This window comes from Ixodes scapularis, unplaced genomic scaffold (assembly GCF_016920785.2).
Source record: "Ixodes scapularis isolate PalLabHiFi unplaced genomic scaffold, ASM1692078v2 PGA_scaffold0__279_contigs__length_252992795, whole genome shotgun sequence".
In the NCBI taxonomy this organism is placed as follows: Eukaryota; Metazoa; Arthropoda; class Arachnida; order Ixodida; family Ixodidae; genus Ixodes; species Ixodes scapularis.
The window spans coordinates 12,409,963-12,432,697 of record NW_024609835.1 but is presented as its reverse complement, the minus strand read 5'-3'; the positions used below and the strand labels follow the sequence as shown (position 1 = coordinate 12,432,697).

Here is a 22,735-nt window from a genome sequence, read left to right as displayed (position 1 = left end):
ATATTCCTATAAGATTAATTGTCACATTCTTATTTGCCTGGCTAATTAAAGTCTCTGCAGAATTTTTATAGCGGAGCTGTTAAAGGCTAGTTTCCCCAGGATCGTGTCCCCCGCAAACAAATGAAGACACCGAACTGTGGACACCTACCGCCGTCTATGAGCGACGGCGGCAAGCATCGTATCTGGTTGCCGCCGTCGCTCATAGATGGCGGCAGCCTTTCACTCTGGCTTGCCGGCTTGCGGACGGCCATTACTTGCCACTGTACAGCTCCGCAGGTCTTCCCTTTTTACCAGAGTGGAAAGGGCGGAAGTTTCTCTTTAGCAATCTGGCGTCTTGCGGAATGAAAACTAATTTATTATTATTTATTAAAAATATAAGAACGTAGTACTTCACTGCCCCATGCTGTCAAGTTCTATCATGAATTTAACAAAATGTATAAAAAGAAAGTACAACACATGAACATTGGAGTTAGGAATGAACAGATACGCTGCATTCTTTACGACTCGTTTAAAGTTATATGGCCCAAGTCGGGTCGCTCTCAGAAATAAGTACTTGTAAAGGAATTTCCTTACGTTTTAGAAGTAATTTCTAATTATAATAATTACTTTTCACGTAGTAGAAATTGTAATTGTAGTTAAACTATATTTGAAGCAAAGTAATTGTAATTGTAAATAAATTACATTTTGGAAGTAATTTACCCATGTATGGCACGAAGACCTCGCCGAGTCGTCGTCTCTTCTACTGGCTGAAGACATCGCTCATCTCACGAACGCGAATTGGTATAGACCTTTCCAGCGGCAGTCTCGAACGAAGCGATTTACAGCGCGTGTCCCTGGTTTTGAGAGTGTACGTCAGTGTTGCCCGACTGCGCTGAGCTGTGGAGTTTCTCGTCAGTAGGCTGTGGCAGCCTGCGTTGGGCGCAATTCCAGACGCTGGTGGCGGCTGAATTGCCGCGTTTTCTTTTTTATCTTGTGTTCCGTGGCGAGCATAATTTATAGATGCCTTTAAGAAAGCAGTTCTCTATTTTTGGGAACAAAAACAAAGAAATGAAAGCTGTTTTGGTGAGTCCGTGCGCGACAGAACAAATGCAACTGGAATGTTTGTTTCATTTTATGTTCATTGTTTTACGGCACCGTTAATTCAGCCGTGTCAATCTATAAAGGTCAAAATATTTGACCACACAGGATATCCGTACTACGGGGATATTCCCCGCCCACAACATAAAATTCAATGAATCTCATCAATCGAACAAAAAATAGATTGTAGGTACCCCTCGGTGCCGCGTTATCCGAACAGGATTTGAGAAAGGTCTCAAATAACACAGCATGTCCAATATACAGTGTCGACGATAGTCACTTCACGACGATCGGACGGAATCTGGCGTGTTTTGGGGAACATGTAGAAGAGAGCTCCTTTTTTTGCACAGCTTCATAGCAAATGAACGAACGTGCTTATTGTGTCGCCACACCCCGGACCCGACCCTATTAGCTAGTTTTTGCGAAGACCCGGAACACAGCCTGGAAGGCTTTTTGGAGATTATCTCGACGGAGATAATCCTCCAAGCACGTCGAACTGCCGGCGTCGCGGGCTGCTTGACGTTCGCTCCGTTCGTTCGTTTCCTGCGAAGGCCGAGCGGGCTACGAGCCCTGGTATTCCCTGGTTCTCACTGTGGAAGATAACATACAAAGGGTAAGCATCCTAAACAGGCGAATAAAATAAAAACTTCCAAGAAAAGCCGGCGAACTCCGAGTGCAGAATGCAGGTGGGGGTCACGCTGACCGGGTTTCCACAGCTCAGGTGGGTGCCAGAAATTTCTGGCTGATAGGGGTCGCTCGATTCGCAAAATGGCGGCGGCCAGAGCGCTTTTTTTGGAAAGGTCTATAAGAGCTTTAAAAACGCGCGAACGTCAAGCACGAAGTGCTCGACATTGAGGTTTCTTTTTTTTTTATTTTTGGTTGCGACGTGCGAATCTTTCATCTGCCTCGTAAAGCCGGAAAAACGAAGGAAAAAATAAGTAAAGAAAACGTGGTCGGGTGTAGCCACGTGACATCCGGCAGCGCTCTCCCTCCTCTACATTTCTTCTTCCTTCCCAGTCCGGTTTCGGTTTCAAGCAGTTGCCTTTTTTGAATTTATAAAAGCTATACGTGACGCCGTAGAAAAATATTGATTGGGTAGTTTCCTGAGAACATGTTAAATCACATAATAAACATTTTACTTTTATTTTTTTGGGGGGAGGGAGGGGGTGAGGGGGGCGTGTCAGTCTCCCTTTAACAATGGAGGTAAGAAGCTACTGGAGGCGACATGACGCCATCAGATGTGAAGCCGATGGAGATTTCCGGTTTGGAGGGACAATCAAAAGACGCTATTGGGCAGAAAGGACAGGTGATCTGGCGCCATCAGCAGTTCTGTGCTTGTTTGGTCACCCCTGGGGGTGCATTCCTGCATTCCCCACCTTTACTTCTGGCCTCACTCGGGATGTTCTCTAATGGCTGACTTGAGCCGGTATGTCGCCTGCTCTTCTTCCTTCCTCGAAGCTGTCAACAAACAAGTTGGGGCTTTGGCACACCAGGTGTGGACGCAGTGCCCACACCCGGTGCGGGCACTGCGCGTGCGCAGAAGTCAGCTTTGCTCGATATAAATCGTCTGCGCTTGCGCAGTGCCGACACCAGCGCCACCGCAGTGGCCTCACGTCAGGGACTTGAGTTCGTGCATACGGCCGTACGGTAGCCTAGTAAGTACATTTGTTACTTTCTTCATTGCTAGTCAACGGAATTGAGACCGAATCGTGCGTTTTCTCGGTAATGCGTTCCTGACAAAACAAGAAGCCTCTGCTTTAGGAGGACCCTCTTTGAAATGCGCGGCGGCCTGCCCGGCAAAGTACGTGAGCTCCTCGCGAAGCGCGTCACGAAGGCGAGATGCCCTGATCTGCATGCCGAGTGTCCTCCTCCTCACACCTGACATTGAAGCGGAGGCTGCATCTGGGCCTGAAGACCTGTTAAACCTACTCTTACTAAATTTTTTATTTATTTTATTTATTTATTTATTTACAGATACTACTGCCTTCTCAAGGAGGGCGTTGTAGGACGGGCTTCTAAACAATGACTGAAACGTACAATATGGGACAAGGCCAGTGCAACGAACATATTAAAGAGCAGAAACCGTGAAACCGACAACCGAAATACTGCACAACAATGAAACGAAACAGTGAGCATCATTACACTTTGCCATGTACATTTTAGCATTCACGCTAGAAAGCGAACAAGACATTGAACGATGTTATATACACAAACGACCAACACAACTTAGTTCGAGATATATAGCTGCCAAACTATTTCAGGAGCAGTGCATTGAAAAATTGGCTAACAGACAGCAGTCACAACAAAATCAAAACAATAAGCAATAAGTAGCCTCGAGGTTATTTAAATAATGAAAAGAGCGAGGCTTTAAATGATTGGATGGAAGTCGTGTTTACAATGTCAAAAGGCAGCTCATTCCATTCAGTAATGGTTTTAGGAAAAAAAGAAAACTTGAAGCAGTCGGTATGGCATTGATAGTCTGTAAGTGATAAGGCATGGTAGCTACGTGTGCTTCTCGCAGATTTTAGAGTGACATAGCGTGACCTGTCTATCCTAAACCCATCGTTTATCAGTGTGTATAGGAAAGTGAGTCTGTTAATTTTCCTACGCGTTTGGAGGGGCTGGATACCGGCTATGCTGTATAGGGCACTCACAGAATCTAATCGTTTGTATTTGTTGTAAATGAATCTTAGTGTCCTCTTTTGTATTCTTTCGAGTTTATTTATGTTCGATAATGTGTGTGGATCCCAAATAATGTCAGCATATTCTAAAAGTGGCCTGATGAGAGATTTGTAGGCTATTAATTTTGTTGCAGATGTAGAGTGTCTTAAGTTACGTTTCAGATACCACAGTTTGAACATCGCCTTCTGACACAGCGAGTCAATGTGGGCATTCCATCTGAGATCAGAAGATATAGTGACTCGAAGATATTTGAATGAAGAAACTTGTTGCAGAGCAGAGTTATTTAAACTGTATGAAAAGACCAACGGAGACTTTTTACGCGTTATTGTCATCGAAACACATTTTTCAAGGTTTAACTGCATTTGCCATGTCTGGCACCAGTCACTGATTTTTTTTCAGGCTCGAATTGAGATTAGCTTGATCTGCGCCATTTTTAATTTCAGAAAATATAACCAGATCGTCGGCAAATAGGCGAAAATTTATGTTTATGTTATCTTTTACTACGTCGTTTATATAAACGAGGAAAAGGAGAGGGCCTAACACGGATCCCTGGGGAACACCTGAATGCACCGGCAGTAATGATGATCGTCCCTTCTTTACCTCAACAAGCTGTTTCCTATTGCATAGGTAGTCTTTAATCCACCGAAGCACTTTGCCATTTGGTAATAATTTAGATAGTTTTACAAGAAGTTTGGGGTGTGACACACGGTCGAAGGCCTTCGAAAAATCTAAAAATATTACATCCGTTTGCCCCCTTTTGTTAATAATTTCCGAAAAATAATGAACAGTTTCCGTAAGTTGCGTAGTCGTAGAGAGCTTACGCCTGAATCCATGTTGTTCAGAACAAATAACGTTGGTTGTTTCGAGAAAAGAAGAAATATGATTATGTACTATATGCTCAAGCAGTTTGTTGACCGTGCAGAGCAGAGAAATTGGTCTATAATTAGTAGTGTCATCGGTGCTCCCCGATTTGTGGATGGGAACGACTCTTGCGCATTTCCAATCATCTGGCACTGAACCTTCTCGTAGCGATTTTTCGAATAAACAGTATAAATATTTAGAACACCATTCCGCGTATCTCATTAAAAATTCATTCGGTATATCGTCGGGACCAGAACTTTTTTTAGTATCTAGACTGAGCAGAGAAGCGAACACTCCTTCCTCAGAGACGGCAATATCAGGCAGTGACTGTGCAAACTGAAAATCTGGCGAGCTCGGTTCGACACCGTTGTCTTGCGAAAACACACTGGAAAAGTACTGGTTAAAGGCGGTGGACATTTCTTTCCCCGCAGTTACGTCTACTCCGTCAACAATTATTTTATCTAGCTGTTCCTTCTTGGGAGAAATGTATCGCCAGAATTTCCTTGGGTCTGTTATTAAAAAACGAGGTAGTGAGACGTTAAAAAAGTTATACTTGGATTTGCGTATAGAATTGTTTAACACCTGCTTTTGCTCCCTCATCTTGTCAGTATATTCTCCTAGTAGAAGATTGTGTTTATTTTTGCGCAGTCTATGAATTCTGCGTTTTAAGTGAATAATATTACGCGTTAACCACGGTTTGTTATGATTTTTGGAGCGGAGAGTTCTTTTAGGCACATGAAGATTCAAACACCCATGAACTAGGTTTTTGAAATACAACCACATTTCGTTAACATTATTTTCTGGCGAAGAGTACAGACTAAGAAAAACGTCATGTTTAATTGTAAATTGGTCAATAACACTTTCGTCGAGCGCGTTCTTAATATCGTACACTCTGCGTGTGCTCCTACGAGCAGGACTAGCACAACCTACACTAGAGGGATTATATTCAAAAATATTATAGCGTTGCAGTTACTTGAGCTGTTATGAAATTAGTTACCGAATACATGTAGTTACATTCGTTTTACAAATGCATCTAGATATAACCGAGATCTACTCCCTAAGTGCAAATTATGCAATCTAATGACGTCGATGCGTGCTGCGATATCTGACCAAGGGTTCAGTTTTGCAATACGAATATTTTTAGATAAACCGCCTGGCGTATATATGGTCATACTTGTTTTAGAGATGTAAGTCATGAAACGTCGCGCAACTGACCTAGCGACTGCGAAGAACTGACGTGCTGATACACGACGGCAAGTCTCCGCACTCAAATGGTCTGTATAAAAGACTTAACGCCAGTCAAGCAATTTAGCGGGGAGGAAGTGGCGGAGTGGGCTAAAGCGGCTCCGCTCGTAAGCTTGCGCTGGGAACCTCCTGGGTTCGATCCCCAATGCCCCCACCCGTAAGATATCGATTAGAGGGATTAAGTGCGTGTGTTTGTGTTCAATGCATTGTGTCGATTGTGTGCTAAAATGTGGGTTTATATATCTGATACTTGCAAATGTGGCAGAATTTTGACATCAACTATAAATAATGGGCCTCCTTTTTTGTGTACGTTAAATTGGACGGTGACTAGCGCCACCTGGATTACTCATTTCCAGTTTTCAATTTTTGTTGCGCCTGCCACCTGGTGGTAAGTGATATACCCCCCCCCCCCCCCCTTTTTCTTCTTCTTCTTCTTTTTTTTCTTTTTTTTTTTTCACTGGAAATTACGTGACTAGTTGCGTTTCCGGTCTTCCGTCGGGAAGTAACGCTAGTTACTGGCTAGAGATAGTAAAATACATGGATTCTACTTTGAGGCTAGTAACAGTTACTATCTTTTTGACCTAGTAACCGTTACTGGCTTGACCGTTACTACCTAAGGTTACTAGGTACCTAGTAACATATGTGACAAGCGGTTACTAGCTCTTACCTAGTAAATACTGCTAGCCCTTTTTTTTTTTTTTTTTTTAAGAGTGTATGTCTATGCTTAATCCGAGTCTTCGCAAGGCACTTTAGTTTCCATGGACACTTGTTGGAATTCTCAAGCCGTGCACCTCACCTCCGCAACGCGAGTTCTCCTCCATCCTGCGGCCGTAAAGACTAATTGATATCCCGAGCATAGCTTTAAACGTGTTCCCTGACACTCCCGACACCCCGAACAGCCCCCGTGCTTCGCCACCACTTCCCTTTATAGACCTTTTCCGATTACCCTCGCCCCCGACCGCCAAGAAGGCATATCCGGTATGGGCGACGAAAAAATTTTAAAACGTTTCAAACTGCAAATAGTAAAAAAATAGAGGGGAGACAAAACGAGAATGGGTGACGGTTACGCTTATCACCTAAATGCATTCTATTGGCGTGGCGACGGCAAACAATGTTTTCACCCATACTCGAAGTGACGATTTTTCAAGATGGCGGCGCCCTTGTGAAAAAGATCTATACGCATCCCCACCTTCCACTCGTTATTTCGAGCACCGAAGCGCCGGGAGAGAGGGCAAGCGGTGGGGTGCCGAAAGAATGGGGGCTTCGCCGCAATCGCTCATCTTCACATTGACCTTCGCACATTTTCTTGCTGCTGCTATTATTCCGAGACTCGGTCGCACACTCTCTGGCTCCCCCTCCCCTCCCCCCCACGCCCCTAAAAGAAAATTCCTACAATACAAACTCTTCTTTCTGTGCTTAGAAAAATGTGTTGTGTCTGATGATTCCGTACCCGCGAGTTCTTGTAATTCTGAAATAAAAGCGGTGATTTGAACTTAAACCCGATAAACATGCCTACTACCGCGAACAATATGACCTGAAACAGCTCTCAATGTTCCTTCGGTTTCCTTGCCAATTTGTAAAAAAAGGCTTTGCTTTAAAATGGACCCGGAAGCCAAACCAATTAGGTCTTTGAACTCTCTGATAGTTTCAGAGATAGCGGAGCTTATGGGGAGAACGGTATGCGTAGCGAACGTCGAGATCGGGCGTTTCAGCTCATACTGTCCGGGGATGTACATCGAAATATAAATTCAGGAGTCAGCCTTGGCTGCGTGTTAAACACATGTTTCGCTTTTACGTAGTTTTATGTCGAATACGTTTTTAAGCTCCCCCCACTCCGGTCTACACCCGAATAATGTAGCGAAATAACGCAACATACGTTACACTTTCTCCAATCACGTGAAAACCGCTATGCTTGGCGGGTGATGTGTGGCTTACAAAATTTGGACGATTGTGGTGACTCCGCGTGCAGAATGGTAATAAGCCTTTTAGGTATAAACCTTTTCTCGGGCATGAAAAAGACAAGCTACAATTTTTATATGAACCCTGATGAACACAGATAACGCGGACACATCACCTGAAATAGTTTTTGGATTCTATATCGCTCGATTACATGAGCCTTTGCCCACTAAGTTAAATATATAGAGGGTACCTCCTAGAAAGCCAGCATGGATGATGACTACTGGTATGTTTACTCCTTCGTTAAAACGATAAACAAAAAACGCGGTTCGCTTGTTTGTGCAAGCCAGGGATGGGCAAAATACATGCAAATATGTATCGAAATACAAATACAAAATACTTCGTCAAAAATGTATTTAATTACAAATCTAATTACATTTCCAAAAAAGCATTTAAGTACAAGATACAAATACAACCCAATGTATTTGGTCTCCCTCCAGATACTTTTCCAAATACATTCCTCAAAATTTGCGTCAGCGACTTCCGGGCACCTGCAACGGGTTTCTGGGTATCTCATTTTAATTTTGCATCGCACACTCGGGAGTTAGTGTGCGAGGCTCTAGTAACGTTCATATTAATATAATCACGAAAGATTTAATCAACTTAGACGTAATAGGTAAAAAAAAGTACGGAGCTTCAAGCAGCTTTTTTTGTCGATTACATTTTGGTATAGACTAACAAAGAACCGAGACGACCAAGACGCGCAGCACTAGCTAGAAAAGTTTTTAGTGTTGCAACTCGCACCAGTTACGAAACTCTGGACGACCCGCGCATTTAAAATGTTTCAGGCAAAAATATGGATGGAAATCAGGCTGGAAAGCATCACAAGTTGTCACAGGCACTTATTTAGCCAGTCTGCCCGTGAACGTCGATTTCGTCACTATTCTTGCCCTGGACTTACACCGTAATCACAAAGTCACTAAACGCTTGTGCTTGATTGAGAGACACTGCATTCGGTGCAGAACCTAGTTTTCTTCCTGCTCTGGAGAGAGCCTTTGAAATAAAGCCGGAGGAGAAAAAGCCCCATGGCCGAATAAGCAATGGAGACTATATCTTACAACCACATCCATAAATCAAGATGTATTTTCGCCCACAAAGTTGTATTTCAATTTTAATTCAATTCAATTCATTTATTTACTCCCATTTGTACATATGGGTGAGGGAGACAGGGAAAAAAGCTGCAAAATGTGCAGCTTCACAAAGCCCCTGCCCCCTATCGGCAGATCGGCAGACAGGAAACGTTAACAGAAACATTTTAAAGGCGAAAAAACAAAACAGGCAGTTCTATGCAGGAGAAAAAAGTTTAAAAGTTAGAAGTGAATATTGTGCGTATTGTTTTCTTATTTAGTGCATCAAGACAGACATGGTGGTCTCTTAAAAAGTTCAGTAATGTTGGCAATGTACGCTTTAACATTTGAAGCCCATAATTTGTTCTAGGACGAGGCGCTCTCAGGGACCCGGCACTACGTACTCCTATACCGTATTTTTAACACTTAGTCCAGAAAACCGCAGTAATGGGTGGTTAAAATACTTAAGGGATGCCGCGTATACTGTCGCAAGCTTATATTTGTAATATTCTTGTATTTTTATTACTTTATGCTTACAGAAAAGTGGATCGGTGTGTGCGTAATACGACGCATTGGCTGCGACTCGAATTGCTCTCTTCTGCAATAAAAAAAGTTTATTAAGGTTTGTACTGGTCGTGGTTGCCCACACCAGGTTACAGTAGGATATACGAGAATTGAACAATGCATTATAAATTAAGAGTTTAATACTAGATGGTAATGTATGGCGATGCTTATATAGAATTCCTACGGTATTTGAAAGCTTAAGTGTAAGATTTTGAATATAAGAGTCCCATAACATATGTTCATGAAAAATTATGCCTAAAGTTTTAACAGAGCTTGCAAATTCAATTTCCGAAGAATTCAACATTAACTTTACATTAGGATTGCACACTCTACCTTTTGATTTAAAGATAACGGCTTTTGTTTTGGTTTCATTTATTTTTAGGGAATTTGAGACAGTCCATGAACTAAGCTTTTGCAGACATGTGTTTGCATCGGCTATCATTATATCAATATTGTTCCCTAAAAAAAATATACTAGTATCGTCGGCATACATGACAAATGAGGCGTTACTTGCAATAGCGACTACATCATTTATAAATAAATTAAAAAGCAGTGGCCCCAAGACACTACCTTGAGGTACCCCTGTTCGGACTGCTTTCAGCATAGAAGAAAAACCATTAATTTCAACTGTTTGCATCCGACCGCTTAAGTAACTTTCAATTAAAACAAGAGAATGCCCTCGAATGCCATAGAAATTTAATTTTTTAAATATAATTTTATGATTTATCCGGTCGAAAGCTTTTGAAAAATCGATAAATATTCCCAACGTTAAGAGTTTGTTTTCTATATTATTTAGAATAATTTCTTTTTGCTGTAGAAGAGCTAGTTCAGTAGAGCGACCTTTCCGAAAGCCATATTGAAAATCAGTAAATATCGAATTTTTTTCACAAAAGTTGTTAAGTCTAGCGTGTATAATCTTCTCTAAGCCCTTGGTCTGTAATTGGACATGTCATTTCTATCTCCAGACTTATATAAAACAGACACTTTCGCAATCTGCATACCCTTTGGAAAAACGCCAGTCGAGAGCGACAAATTAAAAATATGTGTGAGGTACAGCGCAATGATGTCAATCACATATTTTACCGGCTGCACCTGTATACCATTAAAATCAACACATTTACTGTTTTTGAGGTTTAAAAACACCGAACGTACTTCACACTCATCAGTAGGAAATAAGAAGCAGTTTTCTGCTATGCGTTCAGTTAAACAAAGATCATTACTTTGTAACTGAACAGGGGAAAATAGATTCGTAAGATAGTCATTAAATTTATTTGCTAACTCTACTCCACTGAAAGTTCTACCATTTATTACAAGTTCTTTGATAGCGTTTGCTTTACCGTTACGATTTAGGATATTATTAACTTTTTTCCAGATAACGTCACTTCTATTTTCATTATAAAACATTTTATAGTAATATGCACTTTTTGCTTTTCTTAACATACTAGTTACTTCATTCCGACACTTTTTAAACATTTTAAGCACATCCAGGTCTTTCGTCCGCACGAAACGCTCATAAAGCTTGTTTTTATTTGTTATCATTTTTAGTATATCTCTGGTAATCCACGGTTTTCTAGACTTTTTGTGTGGCGTTAATTTTCGAAGTTTAAAACATTCTTTATATAATAGACAAAATGTATTAATAAACCAATCATACGCTTCATCGGCCGAATCCATTGAGAGTATCCCGTCCCAGTTTTGAGATTCCACACCGTGTCTAAACATACCTAGCGTTTCCGCGTCAACAACCGGAGAAAAAAATGCACTATTATGACACGGTTTTTCTAGGTTTTCGAAATCAGAAAAATAAAAATTGGAAAATGATCACTGACATCAGAGCACACAACACCCGCGGTAATCCGGGTCAGAGGTATGTTTGTAATAAATAAGTCAAGAACCGTTTCACTGCGTAACGTCACTCGAGTAGGATGCGTGATCACATTAGAAAAACTGTAAGATTGAACCAAAAAAGAAAACTTAACTCAACAAACAATTTAGTTACAATTGTATTTTAAATACCCTTGTTTTAGTATTTAAATACACACGTCAAATACATTACCCAATTGGTAACTAAATACAAAGGCAAAATACACGAAGTATTTTGAAATACCTATTTCCAATACTTGTATTTGAAATACTGCCCATCCCTGATGCAAGCTATGTCGTGGTGTGCACACCGTTAAAAAGATTTCTAGAGGTAACCTTTAATGGCAGAATAATTTGATCGGTGCATTTCGAAACTATACCCAGAAGCTCGAAGTTAAATCTCTCAGAAAATCAGCGAAGCACTGGCTTTCCGTTCAGTGTTTCCCGAAAATTGCTTTACAAGGTTCTTTTTTTTTTTTGTTTTTTTGCTATTGTTTTTTTTTGCGTTTTGTTGGGAAAGCTCGACTACAGAAAACGATCAGTGAATTAAAAAAACGTATAACACCTTGTATTTGATATCGTCTCGCGTTGTAACATAGCACTTGCAAGCTTGTCATAGGTACTCCACGAACAAACATTTTCAAGCATTTGCCGCTGCTTCCGTCGATCACACTAGAAAGTTTCCTAATATCGCTGTCGCACTGTCTGACCAGATGCTGCATTTGTAATATATTTTCTGCGAGTCTTTTTCTAGGCGATGTGCTCTCTTTCCTCCTCTGCATTAGTGTAGAGCCCAGATAGGGACGATTATTGGTAATCAACTTGAAATTCGGGTATAAATATCCCGGAATTCGCGCACCTCTTTGTTTTGGAAACAAAACACACAGATAACGCTTGATGTTGACCTCATTTCCTACGAACACTATTGGTTAAATCTAACATCAGCTCGTCTTTGCTCTTCTCATTTTATGACTTTGACGTCAGGTCTTAAACTCGGCTTCCTTGCCACGCGAATAGGCAATATCAGGCAGTAATACCTAGTGCAAACATAAACAAGAGTCCCAAGCTCGTATGGCGCTAGTGCAGCCGAGAGGTAACCCGATACACCGGAATCCAGTCGGTGCTAGCATTTATCACGGCTTGGCGGAAGCATTCCGCACCTCTGAATGAAAACTAACAAAAATCAGTCGCGCCGAACCTTACTCAGGGTATATGCGTACCTGCGGGTATGTTAGGGAGTGTATTGTGATCTTTAGATCTAGCCTACTTCCAAACATAGGCAGCCGAATGAGAGGGAAAAACATGAGAGACGATGGCGTCAGAAAACATAAACATATGACTGAAATAAAGTGGCACAGATGCTCTTATTATCGAGTATTCGTAGAGTTTCTGAAAAATGTCTAAAGAATAAAATTTCAACTCTGAACACTAAAAAAAAAAAAAGAAAGATAATAAACTCGTATTGGAGTTTTTTTGGCCCCGTGTATCTGGAGTGGCTCTTATCAGAAACGGTTGTAATCGATAAAGCACGACCCAGGGAACACGGAGCTTATCGCCAGCATAGCTAAAACGGCGCCGCGCAGTTGTCCTTGACATTCATTGGCTGTCGACGGACTCCGCGAGTCAAGAACATATCGCGGCACCATCAGGAAACATATATGTATATCGAATTCCAGTGGCATTTTGCTTTCATCCGCTCACTTTTGTTCCTTACAAGATCAGTCATACGCCCACTCGGATTTTCTTTTATTACTCCATTTAATTACCGAAAGTGAGATGTTCGTAACATTAGACAGTTAAATCATTTTTGAGGAGAACGTCAGATTAAATGGAAAGAAAAAGAAGTATGTTTTCTTCCGACAACAAAAGGGCCCGCAAATTTCCTTCCTAAATGCGAGCTGAGCCGAAAATGTACCCCGCGCTAAAATTTCTACCTCGAGATAGTCTCTAGCAAGATTAATTTTATCAGGTCTTACTACATCCTCCTCTTGGACGGGCTGCCTAATTTTCTACACTAGGGTTAGCTGCACTTTGAGAGCGACCTTCGAATGAGAAGAGAAACGAGAGTTCCACTAACTAATGCTTGTCGTGCGAGATGCGAAACAAAAGAGACTCATGGAACAAAAACAAAAATATTGCATCCTGCCTTTGTTTTGTTTTTTGTTGGGTGGAAACGTCTCTTTTCCTTCCCTACAAATACGATCAAATGAATTATGTTTCGACTTCGAACACATCGTGTCGCTCGTGTAATCTGCAAGAACCCAGCTCCAACAACGTAAGTCGCGGAAACGTGAAAGGAACCTTAAAACCGGATTTGCCCCCAGCGATAAAAAGTGAGCGAAGAACGAAAGTAGCAGGGCCGAGCAGCAGCCAGGTGCAAGTAGGGAAGCACGCCGCCGGTCCAAGCTATAAAGAGACGCCGAAGAGCAACGTCATTACTCGCGGTTCTTCCCGTCCGGCTTAGCGTATCCGGGGGTCAGCAAAACAAACACACTACAGGGTGGATCCGTAATTCACTTAGGGCGGGCTAGGGGACAGGGGCGAGCAAACCCCTTTTCAAGGGCGGATCCGGCGTGCGCGGCCAACATGGGCGGCGTGTTCTGGCCGTGTGTTACGTCGGTGCAGCAGGTAGGCGAGGAGTTGCTGGTGTCTGCGTCCCCAGAGTCGAAGAAACGTCTGGGCTTCGTACGCCACGTATAACTCAGTCTATACTAGACTGTGGGATCACCCTTGCTGCTACCTGCCTCAGGGAATGCCAGAGCACCCCGGTTTAACAACACGTAAACAATGAATGACCGCTATCACCTGCGCCGCGATACCAACAGCGCCGCGCATACGAAGTGACGGCCCTTTATAAGCGGCGGAGCGCGGCTCGCGTGGCCAGTTGTCCTTGGCCCCCTCGTAGTGAAGATGACAGACAATTCATGATTGTCGGAGGGGCAACCTAAGCCAAACACGTGGAATCCTCAGGTTGCCCACAAGGCAAAAACAAGCGATTTAATAGATATCGTATCCCAATAGATGGCCGCACTATTAAGGGGATTAACGAGCGTCAGGTCGAACCAATTACCGGGCTCGACCTTTAGTTAGATTGACATTTATGCGTTTGGTACTCAGTAAAGCTGAACTGAAGGAAATCACAAACAGCAACTCCCGTTTCTTTTTTCTTTTCCACGATAGTAATTACATATTTTCTATGGCCGGAGTCGTCCCAGTATGATCTCCCGAGTGCTTCATAATTCAGGCAATTAGCTGATGATGATAATAAAAAAATGACATGACAGTGATGATGGTATGTTGACTATATGGGCGTCTAACGTGTAAGCGATACTTAGTTACTTCTTTCGTTAACTTTCCGGGAAAATTGTGTACGCCGAGACAAGCTTCACGAGCATTTCTCCAAAATTGGCTTCTCGAAAAAGTTCAGAAACGACGGAAAGAGCCTGAGCCGCTCTATGACTTGCTGCCAAATTTGCAGTACCACCTCGAGCATTCGACATTCGAATGTTCGTTTGATGAAGTGAGGAATTTGTTCCTGTTGTCTGGGATCGCCTACTGCAATCTAAAGGAATAGATTGGACGTACCAGATATGAACTACAATTACGAAATCTGTACGCAATGAATAATGGATCAAACTATACACACAGACATCGTAAGAACTTAGACAAGGAGAAACTCCAGAGGATCGAGCAGGGGAGGTGCCAACCAGTGGCATAGCCAGGATTTTTTTTCGGGGAGGGGGGGGGGGCAGAAGTTCCACAAGCCCCCCCCTCTCCCTGGCTACGCCCCTGGTGCCAACTTTACTACGTTGTCTGAAAGCAGTCCGCTCTTTTGTTTCCCCCTTGTCGGAAAAGTTGGCGAACGGCCGACGGCTGAAATATCATGCCCTGTCGCCAAAGGCGCCTCTTTCGGCACGCTACAAAGCGCCACCTCCCGCGCCGGGTTGGGCGGAATTCGAAGCGGCAAGCACGGATAGCGAGAGTAAACTCTGGTTCGGGCACTCACCGCGGTCCGAAGCCGTGTTCCCGGAGGAGGCGTGCGGAGCACCCGGTCGTCCGCATGTCGCTGCCGTCGGTGCCGGGGGCCGCCGAACGGGAGCGTGGGTATCCTTCGGCGGCGGGCGAGCGGCGTCCTCCCTTCCGCCGCAGCTGAGCTCCGCCGAGTGACTGTGCCGACGGAGAGAGCGAGGCAGGCGGCGGTCGACGCGGTCGGGATCGCCGGCTCTGCTCCGCTGTTTCAACTGGCGAATTCGCGTGGTTCTTTCTGCGCGCTCTCGAGCGCTCTTTCCAGAGCGCGCGAGATCGGGTGGTTGAAAGAGAGTGCTGCGGCCTGATCGGGTGGTTCATTCCGAGGACGCCTCTCCCTCTCAGAGCGCTCTTTGGCACTCCGTGTGTAGCCGTCGGAGTGCGGAGTGGCGCAGGCGTCACGTGGTACTTGGACGGGGATCACGTGGTTTTGTTGACGAGGGCCGGCAGTGGTCTGTGGTTCGGTGGTGGTGTGCGGGGCACGGCATGACGGCGGTTGATATGTGGTTCTACGAAGTGCTTGTGAATTCGACGGTGCGAGGATTACGACGGACGGGACGACATTCCTTTGCGACCGTAACATAAAAAGTCTACGTGTGAAGTATTCCCAGTGCTTTCACGAGATCGTTCATCTCACGGCGGTGAATCCGCTAAGCCTAACCGACGAAGAAACAGCTCGCAGGGCTCGCCGCTGTTTTACCGGGTTTTGTGGTCGCTTCAAGACATTTTCAGGTTTGGTAAAAGTGCGTTCAAAGGTTTGTGTTCTAAAATAAAGGGAGAGCCGAATATAATGCACTGTGATTATTTGGCCACATGGCGATGCTTGCACGATATTTCGCCGTGACAAAAATGCGATTTATTAACCATTTTATATTTGCCTGTTCTGTCGCACGCATGACCGCTATCGCTGCGCGTTCACGGACGAAACCGCGATGAGTTGACAACTCTTTCCAAGCGTTGGCTTTCGTTCCGTTCTGCGAAAATCAATTCGCATACTGCCGTTTTCTTCTTTTTTTTTTTTTACATGTTGATGCGTAAACCAATTTACGTCCCCACACTTATTTCATCACGTTGCGAGCGTAAAATTTGCTCAGTCGTCCACCGTACGCTGTAAGATCGTGTTGTTTTTAACGCATTACCAATGTCAAGAAATATGAATTCCGTGACTGGTCTGAGAATCTCGGAGCGCTCTGAAGCCAGCAGTTGTGATCGGCTGAAAAGGATCCCGAGTAGCTCTGGCGGAGAGGAGGGGGCGCTCTGCTGAATCGAGGTCAGAGGAGAGAGGCGACCACGCGAATTCGCCAAACGAAACGGTCAGCGCCGCTTAACGACTGCTGGTTACGACGCCCAGAAAACCTTTGGTTACTCGTTAGCTCACCCAAAATTAACGCCTTACTGAGATTTGTTATCGTCCTGCAAACGTTACAATATATCGTTACCTTCACTTCCGAGAACTAACTAATTTTACTTTTACGTTACTTTCGATTTCGGAATTCGGCAGCAATGAGCCGTGGCTGCGAAATTCGAAAGCAATTGATTGAAATCTGGAATCTGTAGAATCAAGCGACGTCCCGATAGCGCGTTGGACCTTTAAAGAGACCGAAAACGTGACTATGACCATATTTAATTAAAATTAACGAGTACATAATTTGACAGACAATACCTAAGATAGTAACAAAATTACTTCATTTGTCAGTTACTCCTGATTATATTGAGTACGTGAGAACGCAACTGAAAATCTAACGCGCTACGTCGTTGCTGGTAACGCCTCGACACTGCCGAAAACCACGACTGCTGGCTACCACCCCCTTGACACCATTCACGCGTCGTCCGGATCCTCGGGGCTGGGGAATGTTTCTCTTGGAGTTAGCGGAGCTGCGCTTTTATAGGCGAGTACTTCCGATTCCGGCACGGCATGCCGTATCCCTCCCGGCTGTTTCAAAGGGGGATGCTGTTGCGAGTTCTTCGCCGGCCGTGATTGCGGCGAGGCGGAACTGACGCCGTTGTCGCAGGAGGGGATAGGGGGAGGGATGACGATGATCCGGAATGGAGGACACGGCTGCTTAATTAACCGACATGTTGTAGGCCTGACTCTATTGTCGACGCAGGGAAACTATCCGAGGGACAGGCTCGAAAAATAGGCAATATATAAAATATGTTGTTATCGTTTTAGTTTCCTTTTTCTTTGCTGAGGACTCCTATTTTGGTTTGAAGGACAGAACACTGTTTGGAAGGGGGGCTTTTTATAACCTTTTTATATTTTTAGTACTTTATTTGCTTATTTGCTCCCATAAATGCGTCTCATCAATCTATCGAGCAAACAGGGACTTAAACAGATCCAGTAAGGACAAGCAACGGAATTAAACAAATTGAAAGGTTTTTGAACGCAAGTATGGACAAAGGACATTCAAAGGCGACAGACACTGTGTGCCCTTCGTCTGTATGCTTGCGTTCAAAAACCTTTCAGTATGTTCAACCAATACGCTCTCCTATTACTTGCAAAATTAAATAGGAAGTTTTCAGAAGACCGTTTGATTACGTTCCCCCAATCCGTATATTCTCCGGTTTGAATAGATTCAGTCAAAGCTCTTTTGTTTTACTAATTTTACTATTTTTGTGTATTTGAGTCTAATTCGGGCCACTTTCTTTTTTTATCGGAAATACATTGTGTAGTTTATATTTCTAGAAATTCGCGGTTTAATAAACAAAAGCTGCGCCTCTCTAAGGGTATCCCGAAAAAATGACAACGCTGGGAGTTGAGGAAAACTGGGTAGAACGTCCGGCATACTTGAAAAGAATCGGAAAACAATAGTGGCGGTCGATGTTTTTCTCACAAGCCAACTGCCTCCCGGGACTCAGAGACGTTAACCCTCAGCAAAACGCCCGATGTCAATCCGAGGTTTGCACGAAAATTATGTTTTTAAGTTATATGTTCCCAGCTTCGACTTCCTTCGTAAATTTGTTTGCCGCTTTTTTTTTTCTTTCATTATACATTAGAGAGGCACAAGTTGTTCGTTGTTCCATTTTTAAAATAACTGTGACTCCTAATTTAGGGTTGAGTATAGTCACAGAATGTCTTTTCAATGGAGATAACCGACAAATCCATTTGAATTTTCTGCATGTTGTAGCTCTGGGCGTAAGCTTGGTAGCATGGTCGTGCTGTTCTTTAAAAGGCAACTTGCATTAGCTCCCGCTGATCATTTAGGAACTGTGAAATTTCGTCCGGAAAATACGGCTGTTATTCAACGACTCGCCGCTAGCTGTTATGAAGCCTGAATCGGAATAGAGCGGTGGTAATGCTGAATCAGAATACTTCCGTCTTTTATGAGAGGTTCTCGGTTCATTCAGCTTATTCTGGGATAATTAAATTGTACGGCCGGAGCGTGCATCACCCTGATACACACGCTGCCTTTATTCGTAACTGGCAGTTTGGAAACTCGACCGAGCAGCTGCGGGTCCTGCCACACAGCCTCAGCACTTTCAAACCTGCAACTTTACTTTCTATTGTTTAAGGGGGAGGGGGACGCGAGGCAACTGATGGTGCTCCAGAATGTGACAACCCGCAGACGATTGATGGTTGTCTAAAAAGGTGCAGAGCAGACACCTGGGCGATAAAGACAAACAAAAAATAACCTAGAACCGTTACTGTCCACCCGCTCAAGTAGTAGTTTCTTACATAACCGAGTCTCGGCTGGAAGCCGTTACTCTGCGTAGACTGCAGCGCGTTTCTTTTCTTTTCAAGATGAAGCAAAATTACTTCTCAAGATGAAGCAAAAATGAAGGCCGACGCGACGCTACATTTCGTTTCAGCATATATCGGCATTCGTCAAAAGCCACTGCCAGCCAAGATTAAAGTCAGAATCTACACAGTTGCACAGCTGCGTTGTGACGTGTCTTTCTCCCAAGCGCTTATTGAACAGCTGGGGCCGTAGCCTACGCCACTTCCCAAGATATGCCGAAACGGAGTATAGCTAAGGAAGGTGCGGCTGTAAAAACAGAACGAAGGGCTGAACTGGTGGTGCAACACACCTCGTGTATTTTACCCGTTTTCTTGATATTTTTTATTGTTCATTAAAGGGGACCTGCAATCATATTTAACCGTCTACCTTTTCTGCGGTTTCCACGTCTCTTGGGGTTCGGGCAAGCCAGCGGGCACGGAGAGAGTAACTAGAGTTCCTGTATAGGCACCCTACGGGAGCCAGAGTTGCGCATTTGTTTTCCCCGCGCCGCCACGCCGCTATTCGCTGAGATCCATCACATGAGGAGCAAAGCATCCGGTGGCGTGCGGGAAAGCCGGCGCTACGGCCACTCGCCAAGGCTGAATGCGCAACTCTGCTACCGTAGGTAGCTATACGGGAACTCTAAGAATAACTAAATATCAGTGCGCATATTTTAACGGGACGACGCGAAACTTCCTCCACCTACGGGGTGCGACCCGCAATGTTTAAAGCGCGCAAAATGTGACGACATCGTGGCGTTTTAGGTCCTGGCCTTGCTACTGGCCAGAGCCGCTAAAAGCTTTTGTTGAGTCGAAATGCAAAATATACGTGGTGCGAGCCGTTTTAATTATTTATAAAAGTAGTTTTAGTTTAGTATTTTAGATCAGAAAAGAAACAAATGCAGTTTATAAAGTACGGAAACAAGAAATGACCCGTCGACATACCCGCCACCAAGCGGTTGAAAAGGCGGCGCATACTAGAAAGGTCAAGTGGGATCAGGCGGAGACGAGCGGCGAGAGTAGAAAGCTCCCGGATGTACGCGGCGGCGCTGCAGTCGAGGATCCGACCAATTCCGAGCGTTCCGAAGGCCTTCGGCGAGCAGCTTTGGCTTGCGGTTTGGCCCTTTGGCGGTATTGCAGCGCGAAGTGGCTCCCGTTCTCAACTGATCTTTACCTCGCGTCTGCTGTCGTTTGTAGCCAATGAAGTGTCATGCCGAATTAGTGTTTAATCGCGCAGCAAATGCAATGCGAGCCGCCCTGGCAGCCCGCTTCGTACAACCTACCCAGAACATGCTTTAGTGGCGCCGTCTGGAGCCGTGGACACGGAGTGCGGGAGCCGTGGGCGCTCGCTGAGCTCACTAATCCTCCGCTTGTTCACGGCCACTCAAGCAACCAAGGACGTCATGAAGGAGGTTTTTTTTTTTGCTTGTATTTATTAATATTTATTTGCCTATAACTTTTAAAATAAAGCGAAATTCGAGGAAAGAAAAGTTTCATTAAGTTACTACGTTCAGTGCGCTCAGGTTCGGTGCAAACTAAAAACCAGTAAAAAAGTCCTTGCAGGGCCCCTTTAAGTACCGTAGGAAAAGAGTCGGTGCACCTAGCGTTAAGCGCGGCTGTACTGCCCTGTTTTGTACATACCCTTTCCCGACTGTCGTTTTTTGCGCTTCGGCGTATTCGTCGATCGATTTTTGCCGTTTTGCCAATTGACTCCGAAACCCGATCTAAAAAAGTACCGCCTGAGCCCTTTCCAAACTTATGCCCAGAAGGGTGACAGACTCTTCTCAGGCGCTCGTCGCTAGCCCCGCAGCGCGTCGTCGGTGCATCCACTAAGGACAATATATGCCGAGATAAGGACGAAGTAATTGAAACGACCATCTCACTCGACTTCAATAAAGGCAGGACTTCCGGCGCCATTTGTGCGTCCAATCTCAAAATCTCTCGACAAAAACGTGAAAAATGCTCGATTAATATCTTAATACCGTTGTCTAGCAATCGTTTTTGTTCTATTGAAATTGTCCCTAATAGCAAAAAAACATGAAAGCCGTTTACAATTCCCTGTAACGCCGAATTAGAGCGCAGCTCTTGAGGAGGAGGAGGGAAGGGTACTGAGGGGGGCTATACCCCTCCTTCCTTCTCCTCACCTCCTCATCCTCCCTGCTACCCCTCCTCCCTCCACTTCCTCCTCCTTCCCCTTATCCCTCCTCCTCCTCCTCCTCTTTTCCCTTCTTTTCCCCCTCCTCCTTTCTCCTTCCCCTCCTCCTCCCGGCGCGGTGCATTATGGAAAATGTCCCATAATGCAACGCGTGGCACTCGGGGCGTCACGAGTGACGTCACATGGGTCACGTGACGTCACAAGGGTCACGTGACGTCACGTGGGTCACGTGACGTCACAAGAGTCACGTGACGGCTCTAGGGTCCCGCGCGGTGCATTATGGGACATTTTCCAAAATGCACCGCGTGGATACGCTGAAGGCGACGGCGACGCCGACGCCGCTCAAGCCGGAAACAGGCGCCTAAGAGCTGCGCTCTAAAAAATTGGGGTGTGTGTATGTTCATACATCCTAGAACTTGGTCTGCCTCAACGAGTGGCGAGTCTCTCAGCTGTAGATGAGAAATTTAGCCAGTGCAGTACAACCGCTAGCCTGGGGTCTTTAGCGTGCGTCACAGAGTAGGGATACACGACCGCACGCCGGTACGATGCTTATCCAGATCGAAACAGGCGGAGGTGGGGATTGAACCAAGGATCGTGGGTTATGCAGCGCGAGTGTTCGCTCCACGTGCTCGGAGCTGGTGTGAGCTAGCCCACACGATACCAATATAGAGAGTATTCATTGGCGGCCATATCCGTGTGCGCTGCTGCTGAGCGCGTGCTGACGACGAGCTTCGGCAGTCCTTTTGGAGCGTGCATTTAGCACCATCAAGGTTGCCGGTCTTAGCAGTCTACTAATGTGAGCTCGTTCTGAGCATGCGCTCTAAACATCGCCCTCAAATGTGGCGTCCAGTGAATACCTCCTATAGTCGTCTATAGAAAATTCTTTGTACGGTCGGCTTTAACTATATGGCCCAATTAGCGAAAGGATTTTCTAAGGCTGTCTTTAGCATTCTGTATGGTGGTCCTTATAGGCCTCTTTAGCTTTGTCTATGGTCCTATCACTGTCCAGCCATAGCGCTCTTTAGCTTTTGTAATGGCTGGCCCTCTTAGCCAGCATGCTATAGCTGCCTATGGCTTTTGCTTTGATGTCTTTAGCCATCTATATGGCCTACCAAAGAAGGCTGTATGGGTTTTCCTATGGCTCTCTTTATCCAGCACACTCTAAAACAATTATTTTCAAGTTTTCCGGACTTTCGAACGCTACATGGTAGATACACATACATCACTGAACATACAAAATACACAAACACAAGCAGCGAAACCCCGCACACAACAACAACGCAACGACACCGGGACCCTTATACCCCTACCCCTCTCTACGTACGTTAAGTTCGCACTGTCTCTATATATGTGGCACTCTTATTTTTGAATCCGACTTGGCCGGTGACTGCAGTCACTTCTCGCATAAACACGGAGAGGCGGAGCAAATATTACTAGTACTTAATACATTATTTGAATTGTCTCTTGGAAGAGCCCCCCTTTCTTAATTCAATACCCTGAAAAAAGCAGACATGTACAAAT

The 22,735-nt window shown here is 44.6% G+C and overlaps 1 protein-coding gene across 1 annotated transcript in view; it reads right to left on the bottom strand.

Moving 5' to 3' along the window:
- LOC115324840 (connectin-like) overlaps nt 1-15,695 on the bottom strand; it is a 97,794-nt gene extending 82,099 nt beyond the window's left edge. Inside the window, exon 1 of the mRNA XM_042291281.1 lies at nt 15,322-15,695. Coding sequence (XP_042147215.1) covers nt 15,322-15,662 — 341 coding nt within the window. The 5' untranslated portion in view covers nt 15,663-15,695. The remainder of the gene's footprint in view (nt 1-15,321) is intronic.
- Nucleotides 15,696-22,735: the final 7,040 nt, after the last annotated feature.